Here is a 25,664-nt window from a genome sequence, read left to right on the forward strand (position 1 = left end):
TTGTGCTTGGCTCACCTTTGGGCCTTTGTTAAAGAACTAGTCTATCTAAGATCAGCTGATACACAGCATCGTAGAAGCACTTGAGGTAGCTGTTGGGATTGTTGAATAATATCAATAACATTGTGTTATAAACATTTAAAAATGAATTTGAGGATTTTGCTCTTATGTTACTAAACTTACTATCTACTGATATTTTATCATGTGAATTTTTAAAAATATAGATTTATGTGGCAATTCTTAAATCTCTGTGTCTGCCTCTCTTCTCTCCCTTTTTGAATCAAGTCATTCAGCCTCTGAAGAAGCTTCAGGTTCAGATTCAGGCAGCCAATCGGAAAGTGAGCAGGCCAGTGATCCAGGAGGTGGACATGGGAGCGAGTCGAACAGCAGTTCTGAATCTTCTGAGAGTCAGTCAGAATCTGAGAGTGAATCTGCAGGTTCCAAATCCCAACCAGTTCTTCCAGAAGCCAAAGAGAAGCCAGCATCCAAGAAGGAACGGATAGCTGATGTGAAGAAGGTATCTTCTTTGTTGTACAGTGTTGATGTGCTGCTAGATAGGACCAGCCCCCAGACCTATGAGTTTTAGCCACCTTTTCTATATTTGCAATGCCTTTCTGATTTACCAACCGATTTAGTTAATAGAGCTTTAAGAAAAATATTTAGTAATATAAACTATCTAACTATACGGCAAAAGTCAAATTTTTATAGTTTTGGTCTTTAACTTAAAAAAATTAGTTAAAAAATGTTATGCTGTGCTAGTATCAGAGAACACCACTAATAGTTAATAGTAACTCTCCTTTTGATTGTGGAGTGCAATTGTAAAGCTCAGTGATAGATAATCATGATCCAAGAATAAAGACAGTTTTTGCTAGCTGAGCAATGGAAGAGAAATACTTGTTACAGAAAAAAAAACAAAACAAAAACAGAAAAGAATCTTCTAGTAAAGAATGCAAAAGGGCAAAAAATTTGAGTCATGTAACATTTTCTTATTGATGGTCAAACTTTTTAGAATGCATTTCTTTTGGTGGAAAAAACTAATTACTTGGTTTAATCATCAGATTGTAACTTTTTTTTTTTAGTTGTAGATGGATACAATACCTTTATTTTATTTTTTGTGTGGTGCTGAGGATCGAACCCAGTGCCTCACAAATGCTAGGCGAGCGCTCTACCTCTGAGACACAACCCCAAACTCAGAATGTAATTTTTAAAATATAATTTTGAGAGAATATTGATTCGGTCACTGAAAGTTAAAAAAAAAAAAAAAATCACTCTCCACCTCCTGCTCCACCCATGGTATTGGGGATTGAACCCAGGGCCTTACACGTGCTAGGCAAGCAATCCACCAGTTTAATTCAACACTGCCAGCTCCCAAAGACTATTGCCTTTTTAAATTTTTTCACATTACAATTATCCATAGTAGTGGGATTCATTATGTCATGTTCATATATAATTTGATTAATCTCATTTCCTTGTACCTTTCCTTACTCTCTTCCAGACTATTGCTTTTAAAAATTTAGAAACATAGCATGTGCAAGGCCTCGGGTTCAATTCTCAGTAATGGGAGAAAAAGAACCTTAATGAAGTCAGAGGTTTTATGCCAAATCATTTTTTATTTAAGCTATACTTGAAGATATAAATTAATCTATGCTTTGCACACTCAGATTTTCATAATATTACAAGTAGGTTTATATTACCTGCAAGTTCAACAAACAACTTAAAAAACAAAACCACTTTTAACTCTTAACACAGTTGATTCTAAATCTGGCTTATTTCAGATTTTCTCTTCCCAGCATAATTGTTGCTTAATGGTATGCTACCTTTAGGAGCTTGTTAGGTTGGAGAATCCTGATGGCAGTCTAATAGGAAAATGAAAGACGTCCTTACGAATAATAATAGTCAGCGAAGCCCCTTTCAGACACTCAAGTGTTGCTTGCTCCTTGTGTGGTATACTTTTTAAAAATACAGTTTAAGTGGCCCTTTTTTTTTTTTTTTTCAAAAAGGTCACATAGAAGTGTTACTTAGAAATTTTTTACTGAGTATCATCAGAAATTTGCCATCCGGCATGTGTCAGAAGGTCTTGCTCAGTGATGCTTAGAGCCTAATTTCTGAGCCTGGTTCACCCTGTACATCTACATCAGGTGTTCTTTTCAGAAAACTCCAATGATTTTTTTTTTCCCACATTTTTTTATTGGTGCATTACAGTTGTAATATTGATGGGATTTGTTATTATGTATTTGTTCCAATACATTGTTGAATGAAATATGAACACAGAAGTCTAGGTATAATTATCTTTCCTATAGTAAGAGCTCTTTACATGTAGAAGTAAAAGGAAACTGTAGAAATCATGACTTGTAAGTTTAAAGTTTTACTGAAATCTTGGTTGACTCTTTGGGATTCACAACTGCTATTTCTAAGATCTTATTTACTTTCTTTAATAACTAAGAAATGAGAGAAGGCATTGCCAAGATTGAATTCATATACTTAGCATGTGCAAGGCCCTGGGTTCAATCCCGAGCACAGTGGTGGGTGGTGGTAGTGGTTGTAAGTGGACCTAGAAGCAGTCAGAATGACTGTATTGTGCCTTTAATAATGGCACTCTAAAATGAGAACTTAATAGAAGGCTTGCTTTTTGTGTACATCCTTTTCATAAGGTGACATCCTTCACCTTCTCCCAACAGGAAAAAAGTTCTGTTATTTATGTAGGATTATTCAGTAGTGATAACTCCGAGGGTAGCTTTTTCGTGGAAGAGTTGAATTAGATATCATTGGTCCTCAAAAGGACAAATATGATCACAAGATGATTTTAGGATATAAGCATTATGGTATATTCCGTGAAAGTTGGAATAGTTGAACAGAATACATGGCTAATTTACTAAAGTAATAAAACGGATTGATGTAGCTAAATTTAAATATGATTTAGCCATCCTCGTTAATAAAAGTTCCATAAAAATTTGTGTTGATTCATGTAAATAATTTCAAAGTTCTAGTAGAGGTCCCAAAAGGAGTTGGGGTTGCAGACACACTACAGTGAAGCACTTTCTTTTTTCCTTTCTCTGTCATATTTGTCTGGCTTGTTTTGCGTTTACTTGCCTCTTGCACCTGTTTTTCCAACCACTTGATTATTCCTAATTCATTCTGGTTGGGCTTTTTGTCTTTTAACTCCAAGATGGTTATTCTAAGATAATTAGAGAATCTAAGAATACTAAATTGCATGATTATGTTAGATTATAGTTGTAAGATGCCTATTTTGGCCTTATTTTTTAAAATTAATTAATTTTTTTTAGGCTTTGTTTTCTTTATTTTCCTATTTTTTTTAAGTCATTGTTAATAATGTCTTTCTTTGGCATGGTAATATTGTATTTTTTTAGATCATCTTTCATCAGTTTTCTGTTTTAGGACCCAGTTTCCATGCTTTCAAGTGAAAATATTTTACCAGTCTCAAGACAGTGGCTCTCATTTCCAAATGTTTTCATGACATTGCCTGTCATTTGTGTTTTGATAACAAACCTACATTTCTAATTTTTGCTTTTAAGCATTTTTTTTACATGTTTAGCTACTATTAGACTTTTTTTGTGTGTGTCAGCATTCCACAGTCCATGGGAATCCCTTTTGCTTATGAGATTTTGTTTTAAAATAACAGAATATATTAGTTATCTCTGGGGACGGAGAGTAAAATTTTAGTATCTCTTTAATTAGTCCCTTAATTTTTTTTTTAAAAAAATATCTTTTAGTTGTCAATAGACCTTTATTTTATTTATTTATATGTGGTGCTGAGAATTGAACCCAGTGCCTCACACATGCTAGGCTCTACCACTGAGCCACAATTCCAGCTCCTAATTATTAGTTCCTTAAGTTTTTGAAAGCACTGGTGAGGATTTTATTAAAAGTTCAAGTCATAAAAGCAAAGGGCTAATTATGGTTTGAGAATAAAAATAGGTGTTCCTAGAATAAAAGGATAACAGTGTCCTTAGAATTTCTAACATGTATCTGGGAAATACACAACCTGAGGAACTTAAAAAATATGCAAATACCCTGATTCTTACTTAATTAGACTTGAATTTCTGAGTTGTAGTTTTGTAGTAAAAGTTGAATCTCAGGAATTAGGGAATTAAGTTGGACTTGGTGTCACATGCCTGTAATATCTTAAGTGGCTCAGGAGGCTGAGGCAAGGAGGATTGAAAGTTAAAAACTAGCCTTGGCAACTTAATGAGACCCTTAGCAACTTAATGAGGCCCTGTCTCAAGATAAAACACAAAAAAGGGCTGGGGATGTGGCCTAATGGTTAAGTGCCCCTGGGTTTAATCCCAGTACCAAAAAAAAAAAAAAAAAAAAAAGAATTGGGGAATTTAAAATTAATCAGTACATACTTTGTCTTTAGTGAAATTGCTATTTTGCCTAACCATATTATTTAACTCTTTTTTTTAAGTTTGTATTTTAACAGTGAGTAAACAGTGTGTCCTATAACTTACTAGCCATTATTAAGTAATGAAGGGAATTATTAAACTTTGTGTCCTAGCATTATTATGTCTCTTCTTTTTTAAAGATGGAACTTTGTTGTATCATAAACAAAATTAGCCACACAACTCTTTTGGTATTTAATTATGTGAATTCTTTTGAATTTAAATAAATATTCCTGTGATTTAAATACTAAATGGAGATCAAGAAAAAAAATTCATCCATGGCCTATTAATTTTACAGATGTGGGAAGAATATCCTGATGTTTATGGGGTTAGGCGATCAAACCGAAGCAGACAAGAACCATCACGATTTAATATTAAGGAAGAGGTAAGAATAAAAATTGTTTTAAGGGGATACATACATTTAAATTTCTTATTTTATCCTTTGTGACTGTGGAATGTGTTACCATTAATAAGACTGAACTTCAGGCATGGGAGTTAATTGACTTTAATGTGAGGTTTCTGTGACAGAAATAATAAGGCAAGAAGTTAAATACAAGAAACTTACCAAAAATATAATAGTTAATGTTTCAGTAGAATATTAGAGTGTTACACAAAACAGACCTCAAATTGTTTTAAGTTAATTTTCTCATAGTGAAATTGATTGTAGCAAGATTTTTTTTTTTTTTTAAACCTCTTGCTTCTAGATGTAGATTTGGTTGAACTGATGAACAAAGAACAATGGAAAGAGTTTTGGACTTATTGCTGAGAAAGGAAAGGAGAGAGTTCTTAAGTAATGTATTTTATCTAATTTCTGTAAATTTAGTTTTCTTGATCGTTTTTAGTGTGAGATAAAACTAGTTTCCAATATATTCACTCTCTGATCTAATTATGAGAGATTGAATAGATTGGTGCTTTTTGAAACTGGTATTATGTACTGGAGTTGTTTGTGTATAGAATCAAACTTCTTTTACCATTCTCAGATTGTGTGATATTTTTGTGGATTCTTATCTTTATGTTAGATTGATAGACTAGATTCTGAAGAGATACTCTTGTCTCAATAAAATGTCCCCTTTCTGCCTTCTTAGGAGGACTTTGATATTCTTAGCTATTTAACATTCTTCTGAAAGTTATAATATTGATAGTCAAAGGTTAGTGAGTTGAGTGTGGGTTTTTTTGCAAATGTACTTTAAAAATCTAATTCACCCTAACATATCTACATTATATTTGTGATGTTTGATTTTGAGTGACCTCTGAACTGGTTTGCTTTTGCTTTCCTTTTTCGTAGTATCTATCACTAGGTTACTGAGCCACACTTAAACCAATCACATAGTTTGGTAAATCTTTTTCTTCATCTCAGTAGGACATAAGATTAACAGGAATACTTAGCCATTTTGCTTAATGTTTGGGGAAAAAAGCTGTTCAAATGTCTGTGACTATAAACTTGTCTTGGCCTATTAGCAAAGCACTTTTGGCTCATGATTTAACTTGCTTTTATAATAAGTCAAAAATGAACAGATAAGCAGTCAGAGGCTTTAAGGCACACTGACTAAATGTGGTATTTTCATTGATATTTCGGATCTGCCGTATCCAATAGGGTTGCCACATGTGGTTTTTAAATCTTATATTAATTATGAATAAATAAATTTAAATTTTTTTTCTTTAGTTACACTAGCCTCATTTCAAGTGCCCAGTAGTTACATGTGGTTGACTACCATATTGACATTACAGATATAGAACATTTACATCATTGCACTGTGGAAAATTTTATTAGATATTGTTATTCTGGAAGTCAAGCTGAGAAATACTTTTTGGCTTTAGACATAACTCAGTAATTAACAGAGAGACATTAATTTTCAAAGCAAAAGAAGAGGGAGATCCATCAAACAAGTGCATGGATTTCCTTCTGTCTAAAATCTCATATTTAATAATGCTATATTGAATAGATTGTAGAACCAGGAGGTAGCGTTATCCCAACGAATTGTGCATTAAAGTCTGTAATCGTTTTTCCCCCCTCACACACTGAAGGCAAGTAGCGGGTCTGAGAGTGGGAGCCCAAAAAGAAGAGGCCAGAGGCAGCTGAAAAAACAGTAAGTCTTTCATGGGGGAAATTACTAAATCTGGTAGTTATAAACATGTCAGCATTTCTAGGAAGCATTCATTGTGTCTTCCGTCTGTCCCAGGTCTGAATCTTCCTTTGTTTCTCTTATGAGCTTGGGTTACTATTGTCCTGCTTTTTTTGCAGTAGTAGAAGCATTTGAAGCTAGGACTTCTTAGTTTAACACATGGAAGGGTTCCACATGTGCTTGGGCTGTTTCTTGGGGGCAAATTCCAACTTCTTCCCTCTGGTGTAGCTCAACTTAAATTTTTAAAAAAATGTACATTATAGTTAATTAAACAAGGAACAAATCTAAATTTGCCATTTTTTTTCTTTTATCATTTGTCCTTTGTGTTGGCATGGCAGAATTATATTGGTTGGGCACTCATTTTGGTATGAAATTATATACTATTGTTCTCATATCATTTTTTTAAAAATATTTTTTAGTGTTGATGGATCTTTATTTTATTTATTTATATGTGGTGCTGAGAATTGAACCCAGTCTTTCACTCATGTGAGGCAACCACTTTACCACTGAGCCACAACCCCAGCCCCATATAATTTTTAACATTGTAGTTTATAGACCAGAAAATTTTAATTCTTAGGCTCCATGAAAATTACTTTGTAACATAGGTTATGTGTTTATTATTATTACTACTACTTTTTTTTTTTCTGAGTACTGGGGATTGAACTCAGGAGCACTCAACCACTGAGGCACATCCCAGCTCTATTTTGTATTTTATTTACAGACAGGGTCTCACTCAGTTGCTTAGTGCCTCGCTTTTTCTGAGGCTGGCTTTGAACTTGTGATCCTTCTGCCTCAGTCTCTTGATCCACTGTGATTACAGGCATGTGCCACCGTGCGTGACTCATTATTTTTTAATTTAAAAGAGTTCTCTGCTTACATGATGAAAATTATTTGATTTTTGAGAAATAATTTTTAAAATCTTTTTTTTGGAGAAGGTACAGTTCCTTCAATTACATGAATTCTGTATATCAACTCAGAAAGATCTAGATATTCAAAACTTTGTAGATCAGTTTTGGGATTGTAGTTGCACACAATACCTTTACTTTATTTATTTATTTTTATGTGGTGCTGGGGATCGAGCTCAGCGCCTTGCATATGCTAGGTGAGTGCTCCACCCCTGAGCCGAAACCCCAGCTCCCAGTTTCGGGATTCTTGTGTTAATTATCTATGGCTTCTTATAGGAGTTCCAGTTACATACTGATTCTAAAGTATTAGTAAGTTTTAATTACTTTAAAATGTATTATTAGTAAAGATTAATATTAATTTAAAAAGTTGTATAAGGCAAATAATTTGAGTATTTTAAAACTATTTCCTTATGTCCTTCTAAAATAGAGTTATACTAATTTGGCCTACCCAAGAGTTATTAGAAACTGTGCTAAGATTTTGTGACATTTAGTATAGATTATTATAGTACTTTGCAGAAAAGTCAAGTGTTTAATATTGTCCTGCTAGAGTACATCCAATATCCATTTTTGTTTTAAGCATCTACTTAAGTTGGAGAAATAGCAATTGTAAGCAGACTTAAGACTTTTTGACATTTTATTTAGAAGGCTTTTTTCCTACCTCTGTCCTACAATCTACTTGGGAGATTATGTTTTCTGTTGACTGATATATGGTTTTTTGGTGATTTTTTTTTTTTTACCTGAAATGTGCACTTTGACCAGATTGTGGGGAAGGTATGCAACTTCTATTAGCAGGCACCCTCTGATGATCTAAGCAAGTGATCATCTACTCATTTGCTTTTTTGTTGTAGGTGTTCTTTTTATATGTATTTATGTGGACATACACATAGTTTTTTTTCTGAACCATTTGAGACTAAAGTCTTAATACTTCATGGCCTTTTACCCCTAAGTATTTCTTTTCTTTCTTTTTATTTTTTTGGTGATACTGGGATTGAACCAGGGCCTGTGCATGTGAGGCAAGCACGCACTCTACAAACTGAGCTAAATCCTCAGCCCCCACCCCTAAGTATTTCTTCAGGAAAAAATAGTTTCAACTTAAATAGATTTAAACATTATTGAAATACTTTTGTCTAATTTATTTTCCAGTTTTGTCAGTCAATCCATTTTTCTACCACCACTACATGATTCATCTAGCATCAGATGCTATATATTTAGATGTCAGGTTTCTTTTATCTGGAGCATTTTATAGCCTCTCTCTGCTTTTATGGCATTGATATTTTTGAAGAATGCAGTCTTAAACGAGTATATGTTCTTTTGGGAACTAAGAAGAGACTAACTCCCATAGTTATAATGTATAAGCAATTTTTAATCTTACTTGAGTTTACTTAGCACTATGGGCCTGCACAATATTTAAAAAACATTTTTTGATCAGCAGTGTTGACTATTGGGGGTACTGTGAATAGGAATATGTATTTTTGGCTTCTTTTGAGAAATATCTTTCAAAGCTGATGCATATATTAGTGAGTGGCCATGAGTTCTCTACTTTACCCTTCTTTCAGTCCTTACCTGGTTCCAGTAAGGTATTTAACTGCTGACTTAGAGTCATATACATAAACTAAACTTTGGATTTTATTTAACCCACTCATGCTAATTTAAATCTTTGAATTCTTTTTTTAATGCAATACCTGTAAATATTGTCAACATTTGAGCAGTATTGTATACCATTTCTGCTGACATTATGGTCTAATAGTGTTTAATGATATTCTGCAGTGGTTCCAAAACCCAAGTAGAATGTGAAAATTTTAGTCATAACTATGAAAAGTTTTTCTCATGGGATCATAGTTTTGTATTCCTTTCCAGTGTGTTGAATTGGGAATCTGTCACAAACCTGTGACACAATGGAAGAGAATTCTTGTTAACTCCAGATTGGAATTGTTTATGAAAGGTATTCTTTCTTGGGGAAATTACTAAAAATTAAATAAGTTAAATCATTTACTTTCTTTTCAGATCTGCCTCATAAAGTAGAGAAGGGAATTCTCTTCTCTAGGCTCTTACAAATGTTTAATGGGGTGAGCTTTTGTAACTCTTGTCTGCAGTTCGGGCCCATACTATTGAAAGTGGCTTTTGCTCATTACTTATTTCACAGTTGCTTAGATTTGATTCGCCTGTCTCAGGATTGTGCCCTCCTAAACACTTTTTCCCAGAAAAGGAGAGTTAACTTTACTCATTAACCTACATTTAGACTTCTTATTTGTTTTTATTATCTTGAGGGTCTCATTTGGCTAAATCTTTGTGTTTTTCCTCATCAATTCCTAAGATTTTGGGAAAAATTGCACTGATTCCCTCTTAAACTGGATATGATAATTCTAGTTTCTTTTGATATATTAAACATTTTGCACTCATGAGATTATATCTTAGATTTCTCTTTACTGTAGGTGGACTTACAGCATATGGCTTAGTGGGATTTCTTTATAAAATTTGCATTTTATAGGAAGCCAACAGTGTAGGTAAGTGGACAGCAGTTCATGTGCTGGAGAGCCCTATAGACTGTAGGTTATAGAGTAATCTTTCAGTAAATGATAATCACTCTTTTTCACCTCACTTCTTCTACAGAGTGATGTGATGTTGCTGATACTTTCTTTCTTGTTCTTGAATATTAAAACTTGAGATAATTCATCCAGTTTCAAATATACGTACGCATTCATTCAGGCCTTTTAAACCTCCAGTGGTCCAGATCCTCTTGAAATGTGTAAGACTGACTTTAATTTTTCCTTATTTTTTGGTCTTTTCTGGGTTATGATTGAGAGTAGTGGAGCTAGGGGTTTGCTTTGTGGCCAAGCAATTTGTTTTCTCTGGGCTTCAGTTTTCTTCTCTGGGAGGAAGGCTTTAGAATAGTTGATTTACTAAATTTTTTTTCTTTTTTAAAAATTTTCTTATTAAAAACTTCCAAATTCTCTTGGTTATTAATAAATTTATAATTAACTGGAAAACTCTAGCTTCAGCATATATTTGCTCAGGGCTTGCTGCCATTTTAGTTTCCTATACTTATAGAAGTGGACTTCACTGATGGCCCTGGTTTAGGTTGCCAATTCCTGGAGGAGACATGTAAATTCAAAATAATACTAGACTTTTTGTTTTTTTTCAGTCAGCTTTTTTTTGTCAGCTTTTTTTCAGTTTTGACTAAAAGACCCAACCAGAACAATTGTATAGGAGGAAAAGTTTATTTAAGCACTCATGGTTTTAGAATTTGCAGTCCATAGACGACAGTAGGCTTCATTCCTTGGGGCTTGAGGTGAGGCAGAATTATCATGGTGGACTAGTGTGGCAGAGGGATGCCGCCCACATGATGATCAGAAAGCAGAGAGACTCCACTCACCAGATATGAAATATATACCCCAAAGGCATGCCCCATTCACCTCCTCCAGCCACACCCTTCCTGTCTTCAGTTTCCATCCAGTTAATCCCGTTATGGGATTAACTCATTGATTGGATTAAGATTCTCATAAACCCAATCATTTTTCCTCTAAACCTTCTTTTATTGTCTTACACATGAGCTTTTGGGATATACTTCACATCCAAACCACAACAACTTTGGATTTTTCTCATCTTAGGTTGTAATTGTTCATGTCTTTTCAAATATGTTCCTGTGAAACCACTCCTTTTCACTTTGTGTGAGATTCTGAGAGGTAAACTGATTCAAAGGAAACTAGGCACCCACGTGCTATTCTCCCAGTTGTAGGGTACATCTTCCTTCCTTTCTTTCTGGCAATCACTTTCTATCCTTGGATTCTTATGCAGATATTTATTGTACTTAGCTCTAGGGTAGCAGGATAAGACAGGTAATCTGAGTGTGGTTAGATAGAAGGAAGTCTTCGTTTTAGATATATGATATTTAGATATTGAGTATTAGCCAATAACTAAAAACCTTACTGTCTTATCAGCCTGTTCCCAAAAGTACCCTACCTGTATGAATGATAGATTGATATGGCTCATTCATTAATCAATTTTTTTACTTCACAGAAGAACATCTTCCATTTGCCAGGCTTTGTACTAAGCTCTGGTACAAAGGTGGACAAAAATATGTGCTGTACAAGGAGTCAACAACTCTAGGGAAATAGATATGAAAGCACACAGTGCTAGTAGAATTTGAATAATATACATAAAAGAGCTCCATTGCCTTTTCATGGAAGGCTTGAATTCCCCTTGCCCCTTAGTCTTCACCTGATTCATGTATAAGTTAACTTGTTCAGCTTTTAGAAAGGGTCTCAGGAATCTGCAGATTAACCCCCTTGGAACAAGCTTTCACTATTACTTTGACCTATTCTCCTGTGAAGAATATTGGTTTGACTTTTCAGGTTTTTTTTTTTTTAAATATTTATTTTTTTAGTTATAGGTAGACACAAAATCTTTATTTTATCTTTATGTGGTGCTGAGGATCGAACCCAGTGCCTCATGCATGCAAGGTGAGCACTCTCCCTCTGAGCCAGAATCCTATCCCCCGACTTTTCAATTTTGTAACAGATAATTTTAGTGTGACCACACTATCTATAAAGGGACCCAGAGGAACAGTGGTAATTGTTTTGTTTATAGAGAAGCGTTGCCTTTAAGTTTTTTTTTTCTAGGTTATTTAACACCCAGTAGTTGTTACGTGTTCTTTACTCCTTACAGGTGAGAAAATGAGCAAGGTCTTTGTAGTATCTAGTTTGGTCCTTAAGTAAACTAAAACTGTTTTGGGTCCAAGGATACCAATAGGTTATGGCTCTCAAGCCTTCTAAGTTCTAAAGGGGCAAAAGAATATTTACCTTATCTAATAATAATTAAAAACTATATCTTGAGCTGACAGATTAGTTAAGTAGGTTTATCATTAGAAAATAATTTCAGGGACCTTCCTTAAATATTTAATATAAAGGTTCTCAAATTTATACCCAGTATTAGCATTATATGTGAATTTGTTAAAATTCAAAATTTTAGGCCTTACTTGAGATCTCCTGAATAAGAAACTTTCCAGGGCCCAGAAATCTTTTTTAACAAACCTTTTAGGTGTTCCTGATGCATGCTAAAATTTGGGAACCATTGTTCTAGTATGTATTATGTTTTAATTCTTGTCATAATATAGTAGTAAATAAAAAAATGAGAAATTTAACATTTTCTCCCAAAACAAATTGAAAAATACACTCATAGTTTCCATTGTTTGTTTATTTGAGATGAAATAGGAATAGATATGTAGCTAGGAAGGATCACAACCAAAATTTAAATAGAGCTAAAATAAATCTCTTTTAGCATGATATCTCAAATATGCATGTTCTGCCTTTTAGATAATTGTATTGAATTTGTTTTGTCAGATTGTTGAATAATTATTTTAGAAAAAAATTATTTTGTTTTGCTTTTATTGCAGAGACAAATGGAAACGGGAACCCTCAGAAGATGAACAGGATCAAGGCACCAGTGCAGAGAGTGAACAAGAACAAAAAAAAGTGAAAGCCAGAAGACCTGTCCCCAGAAGGTATACTGTTGGTTTTAGACCTCTGCTTCTGGACGAGCTCAGTTTGCAATACATCGGGAAGGATGATGTCTTGCAGGAATGAAAGCCTTAAGCAGATAGGACAAGTTGCAGTTCTGAATTCTAAATGTCTGTTGTTCACTTTGTGCTAGCTTGTATCCTCAGCAAGTGCTTAAATGACTGGGTTACTTATATTAATTGTGGGTGTTTTTGTGGTTTATAGTTCCAACAGTGGATTTTATTGTTTCTCCATGATAGCCTACTTATGAGGGTATCTTCCACTTACAAAAAAATTTCCTGCTTGTCTGGCCAAGGTACAAGTTCTTTGTGGGACAATTAACTCTTAAGTTTGAAATACTGTTTAGCTGACTTACAACATACTTGATTGTTAATGTACTGTTCATATAATTTGTATATAATACTAAGCAGAAAATCTAATTTTTTGAAGATGATGATAGCCTGAGATGGCAGTAAATTTTAGTAACATTTTGTCAGAAAGATGGTGGCAATTTCAGGTAATGTTGATAGGAAAAGGAAGGCAGGAGGTAGATAGTCCCAGGAAAATTTACGTTTTTGCTGTATTGCTAAGGGATGGAGTCAGCAAACTGTGGTCTTTAGACCAAATCCCACCTACCACCTATTTTTTATGGCCTGAAGGATAATACTTCTTTTGTAGATGAATATTTATTATTTTTAGGTTTGAATCCCAATTAACCCATTAAGTTTTATATTTTCAATTCTGGGAATATTTCAAGATTTTGACACAGGTGCATTTAAATGTTGGAAATCATAATCTAGAGTTTATTATAACATATAATATCAATGACTGTTATCACTGCTCATACACCTATTTTCTCAAAAGAATAGAACTCTAGGGCCGGAGTTGTGGCTCAGTGGCCTCACGAGGCTCTGAGGGTTCGATTCTCAGCACCACATACACATAAATAAAATAAAGGGCCATCAACAACTAAAAAATATTTAAAAATAATAGGACTCTAAAAATATATTTCAAATGTTTGAATAAGTGGTATATTTGGTGTTCAGTTTTAACTTTTTTAGGTGTTACCTTAAATGGAAAGATGGGGCATAATCGGTTAAATGAAATGTTGTCCTCTCAAAAGGAGTACCAGTCTTTTCTTTAGAAGACAGATAATCACAAATAGTATACTCAGTGGTTAAGTTTATTTTGAATTTTGTCAATAAAAAGCTTGTGAAAATTTTAAATTTTTTTCTTTATATAAGTATCAATATAATGATCTCAGTTTTGCCCTTTGGCTGACAAAGCCTATAATATTTACTCTTTGTCTATGTACGGATAAAGTTTGCCCACCCTTGGCCTAGGACATAACTTGTATTTCAATACTCTGAGGAAAATTCATAAGAATATTGTTTTTTCACCTTAATTGAAGCTCACAGGACTGTTAACTCTTAATTCTGTCTTCTCCGGTTGTTTTTTGGTACTAGGTACTGAATCCAACCACTAAGTCACATCCCTAGATCTTTTATTCATTTTATTTTGAGACAGGGTCTCACTAAGTTGCTTATGGTCTTGCTTAGATGCTTAGGCTGGCTTTGAACTCCTGCCTCAGCCTCCTGAGTCTGTCTTCTAGGTTTTTAGGGCTAGTGTAAGAACAGATAATTGTTATTGTGAGTTTACTTCTCCTCTTTTCTTCTTTTACTTTTCCTTTCATGATCTTAGACTGTGACATTCAGTCCTGGCTGTACATGGGACTCAGGAGAGGGGGGCTTGCTCTGTTGTACTAGAACTATGGCAGGGTACAATCATTTTATAGTCTGTGCACATGAAGAGATTATGTGGGGGTTGAAGCTCAGGGGTAGAGCGCTTGCCCAGCACCTGTTAGGCACCGGTTTCAATCTTCAGCACCACATATATAAATTAAAAAAAGTAAAACAAACAAAAAGATTTAAAATCATGTGTAGTTTTTTCTTGTCCTTTACTCACTTTTACATAGAGCAGGAGTGTTCTATGCATCTTGTTATGCATGTTTCTTGGATATCTTTTCATATTAGTACCCAGGAAACTGCCTTTTTCTTTTTTTGTGATTGCATAGTACTCAGTTACCAGATGATGAACATTTATTAGAATTTTTCTAATACTTTGTAATTTGCAAGTGATGCTACTGTGAATGTCTATGTCTTCCCAAGTATACATCTGTGAAATATATTGTTATAAGTAAAATTGTTGCATTTTAAAATTTGATGGATATTTCCAGATTGCCTACCCAAAAGATACCATAAGCAACATGCTACATATATATTTTTATGTTAGGTGATACTGATGAACAGTTGAGAACCATTATCTCTCCCATAAATGATTTAGAATTATCAGCATTAGAATCACTTTCATGTAAATTAGAATCTCAGGGGTTGGGATTCAAGAATATGCTTTTTTTTTTTTTTTTGGTCACACTGGGGATCGTACCCAGGGCTTCGTGCATATGTGCTAGATGAGCACTCTACCGTTGAGCTACGCCCCAGCCCAGGAATATATTTTTAACATTTGCCAAGTGGCTTATATATGTACCATTGTTCTAGGAAATATCATTATATAGATTTGAAGTAGATTTCACATGTTAGAATAAAAGCTTTGCCATTGTTTTTCCTTCTCATTTTAGGACAGTTCCCAAACCTCGGGTTAAAAAGCAACCTAAGGCTCAGCGTGGAAAGAAAAAAAAGCAAGATTCTTCCGATGATGATGACGAAGATGATGAAGCTCCCAAAAGGCAGACTCGTAGAAGAGCTGCTAAGAATGTTAGGTAAATTGTGCCCCATTGGTGTAATTGGCTAGATCTTGGTTTTTGTAGTCTAAGATTTTGCATTTGATAGATAAAAGCAACTTTAGGATATATCATGTTGTTTTTAGAAATCCGTTTCGTTTTCTTGGAAAAGGAATGGTGATAATTAAACCAAGAGGAATGAGAAAGAACAACAGTAGATCATTTTAAACTGCTTCAAGTTCATGTCCTTAGTGGCATTGTCAGCATTTTATAACATTATCTTTTTTTTCGGCGGCGGGGGTGGGGGGAGGGGGGTGGCAGTTCTAGGGATTGAACCCAGGGCTTCATTCATGCTAGGCAAGCACTCTATCACTGAGCTGTATCCCCATTCCTTTTATTACTCTTTTGAATGATGCAAATTATTCTGAGGTTTGGTTTATATATTGATAGTTATAATTTTAATCCAACTTAGTCATAGAAAGTGAAATAGATTCAAACATTAATATTTTAATTTGTATAGTTTGAAAGACATTTAATTTTTAGAACATATGCAGATTTTTTTATAGTCTGCCTAGAGATCTGAAGATACTAATTATTTGTCCAGTATATCCAATTAATAATTATAAAGTAGGACTCAGCTTTGCATATGCCTGTGTATAGCTTAGCAGTTTTTCTGGTTAAAGCATTTAAATTTAAATGTTACTTCCTTTTTATCCAGTGGATTTTTTTTGTGGTGCTGGGGCTTGAACACAGGACCTTGTGCAGGCAAGGCAAGCACTGTACCAAATGAAATATATCCCCTGTCCCTTTTATCCAATGATTTAATAACAGTTTTTTTCTTTCATTATGCATTTTCTTTGCGATAGCTTCTTCATTTATGTGATAATAATCTCATTAAAAAATGAAAAAAGGCATATCCTTGTAGTTTTGTATTATTGTAATTTTGTTACATAAATTAGTATAGGTACACTGTCTTCATTTGAAACGTGGGTTAGCCTTCTTGCAGTTAATCAGTGATCATGAATTGATACTTGCATTCAGTCCAATGAATGGCTAATCTGTAAAATACTATGTTGGAATCAAAGGAATATGGTTCCTTTTTCTGGTGATATTGTATATGGAGGTGTTTAATCCTTAAACTATAATTTTCTCAATTATTCAGTATTATTTTTCATGCAGTTATAAAGAAGATGATGACTTTGAGACTGATTCAGATGATCTCATTGAAATGACTGGGGAAGGAGTTGATGAACAGCAAGATAATAGTGAAACTATTGAAAAGGTCTTAGATTCAAGATTGGGAAAGAAAGGAGGTATGTATCTTTGGAAAGCAAAGTATTTTGAAATCTGCTTAGTAAGGCCCAGATTTTATATATTTTAACCTGGATGTGATGAATTTCAGGCAATTGTTGTGAGATGTGGAAGTCTGTTGAACTAATAATTTTTCAAGCTGAGGACAAAGTAATGCATCCTATATGTCTTTGATATTTTAAATTAAGCTAGTAAAGATAAGTTAATTCTCTTTGAAGCAGTGATATAGTAGAGATATTGCTTTTTTTTTTTTTTAGATATCGCCTATTAACCTTCAGCAAATCTATTTAGTTAATTGTTCTTGAATCTGAAAAAAATATCAAACTAATCAAATATATATTTGAATAATAGCAAAAATGTTTTAAAAATATCTATTTGAGATATCTCATAACTTTTTAATCTTTTTGTTTTTGGTCCCTTATTCTGGCTGTACTTGAAATAGAGAAATAGGAGAATTAATGGAAAGATTTGGGAGGGTGGGAAAGCAGGAGAGGATTTTGATTTTCTGTTCTTATTCCTGGCAATAGGTATTTTTTGTTTAGTTTGAATTATTGGACTCCCCCCTCCAAAAAATAAAAAACTTTTTATTACATTTGGACGTTTGATTTATTTCACTGGCAAACTTTGGAATACCTTTTTTTTTTACTCTGGGGATTGAACCCAGGATTTTGTGCATGCCAGGTAAACAGTCTGCCACTGAGCTATACCTGTAGTCCTTTTTAAAAATTGTATTTTGAGACAGATTCTGGTTTAAGTTGCATAGACTTAAGCTTAAACTTGTCATCTTCCCTTTTCAGTCCCCAAGTAGCTGGAGTTAATTACAGGTGTGTGTTCTCTTACCTGACTAGAATATGTTTTAATGCACAAAAGTCAGGTTAGCTCTTTTTGTTTTGATTTTGTTTTTGCAGTACTAGAACTTAAACCCAGGGTTTGGTGGATGCTAGGAAGCACTCTGCCACTGAGCTACATCAGCAGCCCTGGGTTAGCATTTTGAAAATATTTGAAATTATTGGTCAGTTCCACCCTGTGTTGTAAGTTATGCTTATTTGAAGTCCAAGTATTTTGGTGGTTCCTTTTAAGAGATTAGACAGTTGCTAACTTAGGAAGCTTTTTAGTGTTTGGTTTTATGCTCTCTTTTTCTTTCTGAGGTGCTGGGAATCAGACCCAGGGCCTTGCACATGCTACCACTGAGCTATACTTTTTAAAATTTAACTGAATTCTTTTGCAGCCACTGGAGCTTCTACTACTGTATATGCTATTGAAGCTAATGGAGATCCTAGTGGTGACTTTGACACTGAAAAGGATGAAGGTGAAATTCAGTACCTCATCAAATGGAAGGGTTGGTCTTATATCCACAGTACATGGGAGAGTGAAGAATCTTTACAGCAACAGAAAGTGAAAGGCCTAAAAAAATTAGAGAATTTCAAGAAGAAAGAAGATGAAATCAAACAATGGTATGTTTCTTACCATAGATATTTGCAGCCTGAGAGAAAGGAAGATTTTTAAATAATGTACTGAGAACACAGCTATTTAGGATCTCACTCTTGCCTTCATCATGTGAATACAGAGCTAGCTGTAGTTCTGTTTTGTAAAATTGTGACCCAAAAATACTATATATTTTTGCATGTGGCTACTCAGTCTTTAATGTTAGTGATTGCAGCACATTAAGCATTGTTCATACATTATGTCTTTCATCTTCACAAGAAAGGTATGAGATTTATAAAGTAACCCCTGCATTCTAGACAGGAAGGATGAGGTACAAAGCAACTCCACAAGTGGACCCAGTACTTGAATTTTGGCACCTGAGTCCAGAGCCTATTCTTTACAACACTTAGCTGACTGTGGTTAGACTGTAGTGGCTTAGACATCATGTCTAATATTCTAGAACTCTCTGGGTTATGAAACACTTAAAACTAATAGTAGTTTTACATAATTTTCAGAAATGATGTGAAGGTGTTTTAAAAAAAAAATCTTATGCCTAATTACTAGTAAAGATTACTAAAGGGACAGATAGATGTAACTTTTAGCTTTTCTAATCTGGATTTTTGGTGTGATACATGTCCATAGATCCCCTAAGTCTAATTGGTATGTGCTATTTCTGTCTTCTGTCCAGGTTAGGAAAAGTTTCTCCTGAAGATGTGGAATATTTCAATTGCCAACAGGAGCTGGCTTCAGAGTTGAATAAACAATATCAGATAGTAGAAAGAGTAATAGGTAAATACATAGAAACTTACTTTAGCTGAGTTTGAACTCAAAGAATAATGGCTTTTGCTTTTAGCATAATGTACATTAAAAATTGCATTCTCTAGTTTTACTTCTTGAGAGTAGACACATACTTAGGGTTATCTTGAAGGAAAAGCTAATAAAATTTGCTCATAGATTTGAGTATGGGAGTGAAAGGGGTATCAAGGAGATGTCAAGTTCTTTGGCTTGAATGTAAAGCTCAAAGGAAGAATTAATTTTTGGAGCAGAAATAAAGAGCTTGATATAAAGTTTGATATACTTTTTAGTCATCTAAGAGGAGTATTTTGAAGGCAGGAGTATGTATAAGCCTGGGATGTAGCTCTTTTAATTTAGGCCAAAGATTTAAATTTGGGCATTTATTAGTATATAGGTATATAGGTAGTTTTTTTTTTTTTTTGTACTAGAGATTGAACCCAGGGCCACTTAATCACTGAGCCACATTCCCAGCCATTTTTATTTTTTTTTTATTTTGAGACCAGGTCTTTCTAAGTTGCTTAGGGCCTTGCTAAGTTGCTGAGCCTGGGTTTGAACCTGTGAAACTCCTGCTTCTGTGTCGCAAGTTGCTGGGATTATAGGTGTGAGCCACTGTGCTCAGCTATAAGTAGTATTTTAAAGCCTAAATTTTAAAAATGATTTTAATGAGATTATTAGGAATAGAGTATACATGGTGAGAGGAGGAAGTCTGAGATCATTCTGCTGTGTAGAAGTCTGAAATAAGCATTCAAATGAGAGGAAGGACAGCCAGTGTGATAGGAGGAGAGCTGATAGAGATTGCTATATAAGAAGCTAGGTTACATATGGCTTCAGTGGAGTAAATGTTGTTGGTGAAAGATGGTGAGGATTGAGACTTAATCCTAAATTCAGTAATAGGTATGGCACATGTGAAAAGGAGCCATGAAATGGTGAGATGCATGTCTGCTTTGGTGTGTTCAAGAGAGAATGAGAGATGGAAAAAAGTTATGGACAACTCCTGGGCAGTTTTATTTTAAGGGAGAAATGGGGCAATAGCTTGAGAAGGAGATAAGAACAAGACTTTTTAAGATGTGAGATAGTAGAGTATATATGTATTCTTATTCCTAGAACCTGTCTCTCTTTTGGTATGAGTATAACTTTTCTTATTTTGCATTTGTTTTAGCTGTGAAGACAAGTAAATCTACATTGGGTCAAACAGATTTTCCAGGTGAGCAAGAGATCTTATTTATAAACATTGTTCAGTATTTAAAAGCTCTTTATGTTTTGCAGAGTATAGTTTTGCCCATGGTGTTTCATTTGTTATGCATAAAAAGGAATGTTTTTCTCCACCTTTAATTGACAGTTGTTGATTTATCAATGTTTACATATAAAATAGCTCATACTCGGAAGCCAGCACCTTCGAATGAACCTGAGTATCTCTGCAAATGGATGGGACTTCCCTATTCAGAGTGTAGCTGGGAAGATGAGGCCCTGATTGGAAAGAAATTCCAGAGCTGCATCGACAGCTTCCATAGTAGGAACAACTCAAAAACTATCCCAACAAGAGAATGCAAGGTAAGGACTTGTTTTTTTTTTTTTTTTTCAGGGGAAAAATGTACTGATAGGCTTAGTGACTAGATACTAAAAGGTAATAGCATCACAAGAGTAAATGATGATTACCATTTTGAATTGAAAGAGGATTTAGGTGTGACATAAAAAAAATAATTACAGAAAAAGCAGAGGATGAGTTGCCTAATTTGTTTGCTTTAGTAAGTAATACTTAGAAGATGTAGGTACTTAGAAGGGATAGGAAGGGGGTGTCTCTGAATTTTAAGTTAGAAATTAAATATGTAACCTTTCTGGGCTGGGGTTGTGGCTCATTGGTAGAGTGCTTGCCTAGCATGTGTGAGGCACTGGATTCGATCCTTAGCACCACATAAAAATAAACAAATAAAATAAAGACCTATTGACAACTAAAAAATTAAAACACATATAACCTTTCTTATTTGCTATATTGACTGTACAAATTCTCATCTTTGGAATTTATTCCATCTGGAAAAGTGATATCCTTGGGTTCTTAGAGTAATAAATGTAGTTATCAGACATGGGCTTTGTCTCTGAGAAATTGAGAGTCATGTAAATAGCACCACATTTCTGCCTGTGAATGTCAGCATGTTATTGCAAGTCAGGTAAGTGTGAGATAGGCTGTGGTCAGAGAAATACAGAGGTAGAATTTGCTGAGCTTCAGTGTTCATTGAAGGAGTTTTAAGAGGAAATCATGGTGCCTGAACTGCCTATTTTTCTTGAAGAATAGATTCGTTTGTGATGGATATATTATTGGGACCCAGGGTATTGCTTTCCCATGAAAGGTACCAAGAGAAAGATATTTGCACCATGATAGGGAACTACCAGACCCCTGTGTTGGAAAGGGAGATAAATTTGAGTACATTTAGGTTAAAGTATGTGTGTCTTAACTATCTTGAAGAAAAGGAATTTTGACTTTTTTTCTGTTGGTATTGGTGACTGGCTAAGGAGAGCAACAGAATATTTTATTTAGAAAGCTCACATACTGGCAGTGTATAGGAGATTCTGGAGCCAAAAGACCCAGCTAGTTAGATATAGAAATTCATGAATGAAGAATTGGCACGAGGGCAAGGGACCTAGTGGTGACATGAAGGATTGGATGTGAGGATCATGGAGTGAGTTTGGCAGGAGTGGATGGATGTTGTTTGGAGGGTGAGAGTAAGGTGTCAGATTCCATTCATTGCCAGGTACCTGCCCTTTGGAGAGCCAAAATCATTGATACCTTATCAAAAATTGGTTAGGATTTTATATCTATCTATCTATCTATCTATCTATGTCTCTCTATCATCTATCTATATTTTGGTATTGGGGATTGAACCCAGGAGTCCTGTTCCACTGAAGCTACATTCCAGCTCTTTTTTTTAAAATTTTTTTTTAATTTTTATTTTGAGACAGGGTCTTGATAAGTTGCCCAGGCTGGTCTTCACCTTGTGATCTTCTTGCCTCAGATTCTGAGTAGGATTATAGGTGTGCGCCACCACTTGATGTTTCTCAGAATAGGCTTTACATATAGACAGATGTTCTTAGAAAGAGGACTTTTGTGGCCAAATAACTTTGTGATGCATTTCTGAATAAATTTTTCCTGTAAATCCATACCAAAAGCACACATGGTTAAATGTTGAAAAGTAATAAGTAAAGAAATTTGTATAACTTATTTATTTACTTATTTTTGTTACCAGGGATTGAACCGAGGGGGATTTAAACACTGAATTACATCACCAGCTCTTTTTTATGTTTTATTTAGAGACAAGGTCTTGCCAAGTTGCTTAGATCCTTGCTAAGTTGCTGAGGCTGGCTTTGAATAAAAGTAGTGTCCTCCTGCCTCAGCCTCCTAAGCCACTGGGATTACAGGCATGCACCAACTGGCTAGAAATTTGTATAACTTTTGATCCATTGTTTTCTACATTGATTTGGTCACAGAATCTGCATTTTGTGCAAACCAGAGACTTGTTAGCCTTATTAGAATGCTATTTATTCTTCGGTAGTGAAATCGGCAACTTTTCCTTCAGAGAATTAAATTCCCATAGTTGGGCTACATTTCAGAATTTACAAATCCTATTATGGTAATTACAGGATTACATGTTTAGCTGCGTTTAGATAATAGACTTTCCCGTTGTTTTATACTGTTTAGAATAAGATAACATAAAGATAACTGGGAAAATAGGAGACTGAATGCCATAAAATAGAGATGATGTCAAATTGAAGAACTCTTTAATATTATTCACATACTCCTTTTAGGAAAGAAGCTAATTTCATTAAGAAATATTTTATTTCAGGATGAATTCTGGGAAATAGAGTATCAAGAAAGGGGTGGTGGAGTATAGGAGTGGTGATTCATAGGTGAGATTTGAATTTTTGTGTTTTGGTATAGAATACATTTGTGGTTAGCATTTTAACTTAGGAGCAAGGAGAAAATTTTCTCAGAGCTGGGCCTTGTTAATTTTTGTTTTTCAGGCCCTGAAGCAAAGACCACGATTTGTAGCTTTAAAGAAACAGCCAGCATATTTAGGAGGGGAAAATCTGGAGCTCCGAGATTATCAGCTAGAAGGTCTCAACTGGCTTGCTCATTCCTGGTGCAAGTAGGTTGAAAATATGTTTGACATTTTGTTTACTGTTTTTCATTTCTTTATTGCTACCCTAATTACTAAGAGCTGGGGACCCATGTATCCTTAAGAATTTAACAATGAACAAAGACAGACATGGCTTCTCTGTCCTTGTGGAATGTACAGTGTGAAAGTATCTTTAATTCTGATGTACATCCCATCCCCTATATGCCAACTCAGAATTTCTTAATTATTTTATACTAAGGCAGAAATCCTTATTTCAGAGTTAAACTACAATTGAAAAATAAATACTTGTAAATTTTTTCTCAGTGCTGAAAAGATGATTTTTAGTTATAGAGATACTTTTACAGTGACCGTTTCCTGAGTGAGCCACTTTCTACACTTTGTTCTGTAAAATCTAATACAATATTTAATATTCAATTAAAAAAATCAGATATCTCAAGGAATTTCAGTTCATATGTCTGAGAATGTGGGTCTGATAAAAACATTCTAATGGCTTGAAAATGATTTTCCTTTCAGAGGAGAGTGCTTCCTGATCTTTCTACAGCATCGGTAAAAACTTAGATGGAGCCTTAAGAAATTTTATGTCTAACATTTTTATTTTTCAGTTGAGGGCTCTTAAGAGCAAATGTGTCGTGTACTTTGTCCAAAGTCCCAAAATGTTTTTTGTACAGTCTTTGGACAGCCTTTTTAAAAACTTCAAACCGAAGAATTAAAAACCAACTGCAAAGGACCCAAGCAGCTGTTAGGCCCTGGTCCTAGGAGCATTACATTTAAGTAATGTCATATTTTGGTCTGATTTCAGAAAAACAGGTGAATCAGTTCAAATCTACTTTAGTCTGTGTATGTCGACAGTGGCAGTTTGTTAGGAAGAAGAAATAGTGGAGAAGCTTAACCCTGCTTCCTATTCAATATTGTGGAAAGGTGAGGAAAGTGAGAGGGAAATTAAATCAAGGAATATACTCTGTCTAAACTATACAGAAAATTGGTGTATCTGAGATTTCAGAGGTATGCTTCTTCATTCTTTGTCTCAGTGTGGTCTACTTTGTTCTTTTTTGTACTTTCCTTCTAAAACTAGCTACTCTGTAGCGGAGGACAGAGTACTTTAAATTTTTTTTTCTTGGTCAATTAAATGTCTTGTTTTCTACTCAGTTAAGTTGCCTTGAACCTGTTTATTACTTTTAATCCTCTCTGGTTCATTGGTTAAGCATATATATGTACAAACCATAGGTGGCCTTATTGTAAAGAACCTTTTAATAATATTTGCAACCTTTTTATCATACACAGATTCCTGATTTCCTGCCAGATGGGCTACTTTCTATTTGCCAAACATACTTTCCTAACTGTAGCCGTTTCTTCAATTTTTTCCCCTCTTTTAATACCTTATTAAAATCCAGGCAATTTCTTAGAGCAGTATTTCTTAAACTATGGTCTAAGGAACACCTGCATTAGAATTTCCAAAGGTGCTTGTTCAAAAGAGAGAATCCTGATTCCTTTCTTCGATAAAGTCACTTAGTAGGGGTAGGTGAGGTTCAGAAATCTGATCAACAGCTTACCCCTTACTTAGACTGTGGTGTATTTAAAATAAGACCTGTGCACTTGCAGCATGTTGGATTAGGGAATAGTGTATGTTTCGTTAACCCAGTAGCATGTAGAAGAATAGTGTGGGTAATTTGAGCTAAGACATGTGAGTGGCAGACTGTAGGATTCACCAGTAGTGGCTATAACCGGTCTGCTTGTATTTTCTGTTTATGGGATGCAAATATAAACTTATATGTGTGTATAAGTTCTGCCTTCTCTATTAACAGGAAAATAATTATATTATTTAAGGAAGGTAATATAATTCATAATCCTAACTGCAAAATAAAGAATGTAGTCTGACCAGGCATTCATAGTAGTTCACATCTTGAATGTACTATAAATCATTTGAACTAATGGTTGCCTTGTTTTTACTTTTTTCTTTTCTGCAGAAATAACAGTGTAATTCTTGCTGATGAAATGGGCCTAGGAAAGACCATCCAGACCATATCATTCCTGTCCTACCTGTTCCACCAACACCAGCTGTATGGACCCTTTCTTATAGTCGTCCCTTTATCCACCCTCACCTCATGGCAGAGGGAGTTTGAAATCTGGGCACCAGAGATTAACGTAGTGGTTTACATAGGTGACCTGATGAGCAGAAATACGGTGTGTAAACAAAAAGAGTTGGGATAGAATCTGTGTTATAAATGTATATTGGACATTGATCTAAACCCATTGTAGAGTTATTGGTCAGGACTTAGGGAAAATTATTATTGTGACACTGTGCTATATTCCTAATATTAGGAGTTTTGTGTATAACAATAAACG

General features: G+C 34.5%; 1 protein-coding gene across 2 annotated transcripts in view; it reads left to right on the forward strand.

The window, feature by feature from the left end:
• Positions 1 to 25,664, forward strand: part of Chd2 (chromodomain helicase DNA binding protein 2) — a 183,212-nt gene that overhangs the window by 22,591 nt on the left and 134,957 nt on the right. For both annotated transcript variants that reach the window (XM_071608653.1, XM_027956129.3), the window contains exons 3-14: positions 283 to 514; positions 4,696 to 4,782; positions 6,423 to 6,484; positions 12,818 to 12,925; positions 15,559 to 15,699; positions 16,840 to 16,973; positions 18,200 to 18,425; positions 19,085 to 19,185; positions 20,351 to 20,395; positions 20,564 to 20,742; positions 23,206 to 23,330; positions 25,286 to 25,502. In XM_071608653.1, the coding sequence (XP_071464754.1) occupies positions 283 to 514; positions 4,696 to 4,782; positions 6,423 to 6,484; positions 12,818 to 12,925; positions 15,559 to 15,699; positions 16,840 to 16,973; positions 18,200 to 18,425; positions 19,085 to 19,185; positions 20,351 to 20,395; positions 20,564 to 20,742; positions 23,206 to 23,330; positions 25,286 to 25,502 (1,657 nt within the window). The remainder of the gene's footprint in view (positions 1 to 282; positions 515 to 4,695; positions 4,783 to 6,422; positions 6,485 to 12,817; positions 12,926 to 15,558; positions 15,700 to 16,839; positions 16,974 to 18,199; positions 18,426 to 19,084; positions 19,186 to 20,350; positions 20,396 to 20,563; positions 20,743 to 23,205; positions 23,331 to 25,285; positions 25,503 to 25,664) is intronic.

This window comes from Marmota flaviventris, chromosome 2 (assembly GCF_047511675.1).
Source record: "Marmota flaviventris isolate mMarFla1 chromosome 2, mMarFla1.hap1, whole genome shotgun sequence".
In the NCBI taxonomy this organism is placed as follows: domain Eukaryota; kingdom Metazoa; phylum Chordata; class Mammalia; order Rodentia; family Sciuridae; genus Marmota; species Marmota flaviventris.